The sequence below is a fragment of the Gracilinanus agilis genome, chromosome 3 (assembly GCF_016433145.1).
Source record: "Gracilinanus agilis isolate LMUSP501 chromosome 3, AgileGrace, whole genome shotgun sequence".
In the NCBI taxonomy this organism is placed as follows: Eukaryota; Metazoa; Chordata; class Mammalia; order Didelphimorphia; family Didelphidae; genus Gracilinanus; species Gracilinanus agilis.
Genome location: NC_058132.1, coordinates 636,352,505 through 636,359,621, shown reverse-complemented (window position 1 = coordinate 636,359,621; position 7,117 = coordinate 636,352,505). Strand labels below are relative to the sequence as shown.

Here is a 7,117-nt window from a genome sequence, read left to right as displayed (position 1 = left end):
AGAGAGAGAGAGAGAGAGAGAGAAGGGGGAGAGAGAGCATTTTACTTTTAAGATTAATTTAGGCTATGTGGGAAAATCTTTAGGAATAAATACATAAAATCAGTTAAACCAAGGAAGCATATAGCCTCTCCTTTCCCTTATTATCAATCTAATGATCTATTTATTTTACTGTGTTCCTCAGGAACTGAGCTTCAAAAAAATAACCCATCAAGTCCCACAAACACCCTGTGAAGACAGTAATAGCCCACAAAGAAAATCATTAAATAAACATGCCTTTAGGCAAGGAAAAGAAACTCCAGGATTGGACTCCCAATAAATTTTGGGGTTGAGAAGGATGAAGAAACAAAATGTCAACACATACAAAGTCTGCTGATTTATTGACCCTTGATGGATATTATCTAGTTGATAACAACAGTAACAATTTTATTTTTTAAAATAACCCTTACCTTTTGAATTAGAATCAATACTGTGTATTGGTTCCAAGGCAGAAGAAGAGTGGTAAGGGCTAGGCCATGAGGGTTAAGTGGCTTTCCCAGAATCACACAGCTAGGAAGTGTCTGAAATATAATTAGAACTCAGGACCTCCCATTTCTAGACCTGGTTCTCTCAATTCACTGAGCCATCTGGCTGCCCTAATACTACTACTTGTTTATCCAAGATGTCCCAAAAGTCTGAGTACACTTTGGCTCTTCAATGGCTTAAAAACCCATTAAGACTTTTTGGACACCCTGTACTTTACTCTTCTGGGGCAGCTATGATTTCATGGATGTCCATCCCATAATTCTCAAATTTATACTTTCTTGTGTCATTTAAAAATGCTTCTTTTGCTGCCTCTGGCCATTTTTTACCGTTAACTTTCATTCCCATTTTGCGTATTACAATCTACCTATACCCTCTCAGTACCTATGACTCTTTGTTCAGGCAACTGGCAGAAGCAGTGGACAGAGCACCCAAACTAGGACAAGTGAGTTGAAATCCAGGCTCAGACACTTTCTGAGTGTGTGATCCTGGATAAGTCACATAACTTCATTTTCCTCCACTGTAAAATGGACAATAGGAAAAAAATAAAAATAGGACAATAGGACAGAAAAATAGTAGCACCTGTGTTGCAGGGTGGTGGTAAGGATCAACTGATGTAATAGTTGTAAAAGCAATTAGCGTGGTACCTGGCTCATAGTGGGTACCATGTAACTGCTTATTGCTTTCTTCTTCCCTTCATGTCCTACAAGTCTGAGATAGCTGTAAGTAGGGTAGTTGACATCTGTTTAGAGCTTTAAGGTTGACAAACTGCCCCCCATATTTTAGTTCATTTAATCATAAAAGTCCTGCGAGGTAGAGATAATTGATGCCCTGGAGAGTGAACAACAAGATGCAAACAAATGGTTCTTTCTCTTCCACATCATTACTCAACCAGGCAATGGACTTTATGGACTTTAGGGTGGCTGAAGTCGTGGTGCGTGGATGAGTATCTTTTTTGGAAAATCTTGACTCTTGATTTTGGTATTAACCATTATGAGTTTCTAGAAATTGCTAGGACTTCCAAGGGTCCTACACAACATCTTTATTCCACATAGGAAAGTTTCCTTCCTTTGAAATTTTCCATTTGGATTCCATTCTCCATCTGGATGGAGAATATATGCTTTAACGGTAGGTATTTATTTGTGACAATTTCCCCCTAATTATTCAGTGGGGCGGAGAGTAATCTATTACCTTTAATAATACACAATGACAATTGTTACATTTTTCAAACCTTAATTTTTAAAGAAAAACCATGGAAGGTAGGAAGTGAGGGTAGATTAGAGAGGCAGCGGCATTGAGACTGAATATGCAGAATGGAACCTGCTGCTTCTCATGTATCTTCCTGTTCCTTCCTCTTCAACAAGGGCACACATTCTGGTACTATTAAAATCCATTTAAATTTTTATTTACATTTTAAATTTAATTTAAACTAAATTTAAATTGAAATCCATTTAAATGGATTAAAATCTAATCTAATTTTAATTTTAATTTAATGGATCCTTTGGTCCATTGCAGCATCCCAGGAAAGATACTAGAGGGGCCCTTAGAGGTTACATAGTCCAACCTTTCATTTTAAAGAAGGAGAAGCAGGATCAACCAATCAACAAATATTTTTGAAGTATTTACTATCTATCAGACCCTGCGCTAAAAGCTGAGGTCACAAAAGGAAGCCAAAGACAGTTTCTGATCTCAAGGAGCTCACAATCTAATTAATGGGGGAGACAATGTAGATCATTGAACTTTTCAGTGATTGTGCCCTGGTTCCTCTGAGACTAGGGTTCCTCTTTGTTCTCATTTATTTTTTCCTTCCACCCTATATATGCCTATATATATATATGCATATATATATATTTTAAATGGATTTTATATAGCATTTTAAAGTTTACAAAGTGGTTTACCTATGTTATCTCATTTAACTTTCACAAAATCTCTGTGTGGGTGCTATGATTTTTCCATTTTGTAGATACTGTGAAAGGAAAAATAACGTACTTAGGATCACACAGGTAGTTAATGTCTGAGGTCGGATTTGAATTCATCTTTCCATCTTCCACTATGAATGCTCCATCCTGGCACCTACTGTGCCACCTAGCTGCCATGATGTTGCATTTCAAGGTGATAGTGTTCATAATGGAGTCCTGTTGTTTATATAGACTCCCCTATAGAATGTAGGTTCCTTGAGGTTAGGAATGATTTAATTTTTGTCTTTGTATCTCCAGATCCCCAACAGTACCTGGCAAATAATAGTTGCTTAATAGTTATTTGAAAAATAAGCACATAATAAGGCTTAGGACTTTGAGTCAGAAAAATTTGGGTTTAATACCTTCTTTAAATACTTATTACAGTGTCATCCTGGTCAAGTCACTTAAATACTTTTTGCCTTAGTTTCCTCATCTGTATAATGGGAGAGTTGGATGAGGTACTTTCTAAGGCTTCTTATGACTCTAAAATCTATACTCCTATCGTTTCTCTTCTTAGAATTAATCATAGATTAGCGTCTAGAGATGAAATTTCCCATTTATTTAATTATTACAACACAAATATGTTGAAATGCAACAATTTATGTCCACTTACAGATAGAGACTAGACCTGTGATTTCTTTGTTTTAGGAAACTCCAGTTTGAGGAATCTATCTACCAATTTAGGTGGGCACCTTCTAGGCAACTTGGAGTCTTCAAGAGTTGGCAGAAGCACTGACAGAATAAATGACTTGTCTAGGGTCAAAAAGGGGAGTAGGACTTGCATCCAACTATTTCTGACTATGAGGCCAGTTCTCTATCCCTTAAGCCATGCTTCTCGCAAAGAAGAATATTTCATTAAAAACAACAACATAAAACAAAAAAGAAAGACTCACAAATTGTTGTTGCAATGGGTCCGTAGACATAATGTGTTTCATAGCGAGTTGCTAAAGCTTCTGTGGCAATTTTGGAAATTTTGCTCTGGAGAAAGAAGAAAAGAGAAAGTGGAAAATGAAGCCAATGTTTACTTAGCATCCAAGCAACTGATCAATTCAGTGACCCCCTTCCCCACCCCCAACAATTTAGCAGGTGATCTGGCACAGTGGAGACACATCTAAAATATTTTCCAAGAGCATATGTCTACACAATGTTAATACAAATGGTGTCAAATAATTTCTATTTATTAGATTCACCCAAATCAACCAACAAGGAAGCATTTTCCAACAACTGAATATGTGCCAAGAACTGTACCAATTTTCGACATGTAAAGAAAACAAAATATCAATCAGTTCCTTCCTTCAAGGAGCTTATATTCTAATGAGAGAAACAGCATAGTATGGTACCAAACCCTGACTCTCTCCACGAGCTGGGGTGGCTTATTCACCTCACTTGTATACTTTGGCAATTTGGTTGGTTCCCCCTAATGAAGACCTTGTGGTGACAGCTTTAACTTTTAGTGTCCTGGCGGTGGGTTGGGGAACACTTATGGGTAATTCTTCTTACCAACATTATAGCCCAAGAGCCCCCACTGGTGTATTCCCATGAACAAATCAGCTACTAATTCTCAATTAATCTTCATCAAGACACTTACTGAAAATATAAAATAATGATATAACATTTACATATCATTTCACCCCAAAATTTCATCCAACTCTTTCCTCTAATGCATATAGTATGTTTTGGGAGGGTAGAACATGCTTAAAGTTCTGGCATATCAAGGCACACATGCGGGGGATATATGTGCCTAGGATAATTCACATCTCTGGAATTGTAGACTTTGTTGTTCTCTTTCTATCTCAGAAAACTGTCCGTGAAAGTTCCTAGATTAGCAAATCTTCTGGGTAGAACAGATGCCTCTATTGCTAATCGGAACCCATTTGTGTTCTGCTTGACAGAATTCTCACTGGGCATGATGTCTCAGTCAGACTAGTCGATCCTCTGGGCTGCCTCTCTGCTTCCAAGCTGTTCCTCTGCTCAGCTGGACTTTTTATAATCTCCTCAGCAACTATGGCATACATCACTTCTGGATCTATGTTTAGCTGATATCTTCAGCTGATGCAGTGATATGCTCTATTTCCTAGGCTAAGAAAAAGCAATGAACTTTATCATATAGTTGGCAAAAAGTTCTTCAACTCAGCTCCTTTGCAGGATTCGACTTCACTTCTCAACAATGACAGGGACAATGCAGGGAAATAACTTCGGTCTCATCTTCTTTCTTCTCTTCTACCTCTCCGCAATGTCAGGTGGCAGTGCAGAGAAGTATCTTCTAACTTTTCTTCTTTTCAATAACTAATAATAGAGAGAGGAGAGCATATTTTTTCTCTACTCTTTTTTCTTCTTCTTTGCAGCAAGTCATAATAAAGAGTGTAATATATTCTCTCTTTTCCTTTGTGGCAGTGGTTGACAAGATAGAACACTCCAGCTTCTCATTAACCATTCAATCCTTTTTTTTTTAAACCCTTACCTTCTGTCTTATAATCAATACTGTGTCTTGGTTCTAAGGCTGAAGAGTGGTAAGGGCCAGGCAATAGGGGTTAAGTGACTTGCCCAGAGTTACACAGCTAAGAAGTGTCTGAGGCCAGATTTGAACCCAGGACCTGGCTTTCAATCCACTGAGCTACCCAGCTGCCCCCTAACCATCCAAACTTCACAGAGACAAATGACAGTGAAGAGAGAGTTGGGTGGGGCCTTAAATACACCTCCAAAATCTAACCTTTCTGTTCTAATTCTTTCCTTTAGTTTATGATGGATGAGTTACCAAAATCTCATCTTCTGTCTATAATCAGGTAAATTAAAATTTCCCATAATCATAGAAGAATTCTGGTGTCCATATTTCCCAAATGATTCAACCCCAAAGCCTATATATTTTTAACATTTTAGTCAGTTTATTGATAGGTATTCATTCATTATAATAACCCATTACATAGCCAAGAATCCTTTCATTCCTAAGTTTCAAAGTGTTTTTCTTACAAATGCTAATAATTATTGAAATATTGCAATGATAGAAGTAACTTTTGATGTTCTCTTACGTTGAGTCTCAGTTTGATGTTTAGCAATATAAGGCTTTAGGCTTTGGACCCTAAAGCCTTTCAGGGAGGGGAAGCCCCTGGTTTACAAACTTTCTAGTAGAGAAAAAGAAAGAAACTTGAGTGTGGGAGAGACCAAAGCATCCTTTGGCAAAATTGCAGGGAATTCACAACTGGAAGGACCAGAATGATGACCAGAAATCTGGAAAGCCCTGTAATTCTTAAATGATTTATATATAAATCACGGAAACAAACTGCCATCTCCAGGGTTCCGTGGTTTGTCTTAAACAAATGACACTTTCAGAATGCTGAGCGAGACTTAGTCACTTGGAAGCCCTGGGCAGAATTATGCCCCACACAAGCGAACTGTCAAGGTAGACTTAACAACTGCTTTTCTCAGAAGCAGACATGCCCCATGCAAGGGAACAGTCAAGGGTCACCCCCTTCCATACAAGTAGGAAGAATGCATGCCAGGTCGTTTTAGGAGAGAGGGCACCGGCAGCCCTCCCTCAGCCCAGCCCCTCCCTCATCATTGAACCTTTCCTTGAACAAAGAACAACATTTAAGCAAAGCCAACAGACACAGCTTGACAACATTTAACAATATACGCCATATTCCACATCTGTTCTTCCTCACTTCTCTACCGGCAACTCGCAGTTCTTGACTGTGATTATTCACTGCAGTTCATCAGAGTTCAGCTCCCTTTTGTGTCGTTATCATTTATATTATTGTGTCGTTGTGTACATTGTTCTCTTGACCCCGATACCCTTTCTATTATGTCGCACTGCCTTAATCATGTATGATGGAGTTCCCTGATAGAAGAGATCAAGAAAGGCTTCATGAGGAAGGTGACTTGAGCTGAGTCTTGAAGGGAATCCGGTAAACCAAGAGGCAAAGGTGAGAAGGGAAGACGATCCAGGAGTGGGGTGCACCCGATGGACAGGCACTCCTTTGAGTTCACCCAGGGTGGTCTTCCCTACTTCATCTTTCTTTGCCTTCCTCACAGCCTTCTCAACCCCAGAGATGCTGCCTTCCTCTAACTACGGGGCATAAGAAAGTGGGATGGAGGAATTCTTTCTTCCTTCCTCTTTTTGTTCCTCTTGTTTTCTTGTAAATCCTCCAACATCCAATGCTTTTTGACACCTCTCCAAACACACTGTAGATATGGAGGGAATATCATTGCTACTTCCCTCACTTTATGAACTACCACTACCACTGCTTCTCCGTCACAGGGATGATTTCCACTCTGTTTGTAAATGCTTCAATAGAGCAGCATCTTTGAGATGTGAATCACTGTATGAATTGTATGAATGCAGAATATTGCCCCTGTCACCTTCACGAGCTTGCTTAGTTTTGCTATATGTATCAATATGTTTGTATATAGTCAAAAGGCAGCTGGCTGTATTTTCCTCCAATTACTATGCAAAGTTGTCTAAAGTACTTTTATTTTACCAAGAGTATTTTGAATATGTATGCGCATCTCTCTCTCTCTCTCTCTCTCTCTCTCTCTCTCTCTCTCTCTCTCTCTCTCTCTTTCTGTCTCTCCCCTCTTCCCCCTCTCTCCTATCTGTTTCTCTCTCCCCCTTTCTCTCACTCTTTCTTCTCTCTCTCTCTCTC

At 38.9% G+C, this 7,117-nt stretch overlaps 1 protein-coding gene across 1 annotated transcript in view; it reads right to left on the bottom strand.

Moving 5' to 3' along the window:
- The window catches only part of CPA3 (carboxypeptidase A3), a 35,672-nt gene that overhangs the window by 1,873 nt on the left and 26,682 nt on the right, over positions 1-7,117 (bottom strand). Inside the window, exon 10 of the mRNA XM_044669466.1 lies at positions 3,371-3,455. Coding sequence (XP_044525401.1) covers positions 3,371-3,455 — 85 coding nt within the window. The remainder of the gene's footprint in view (positions 1-3,370; positions 3,456-7,117) is intronic.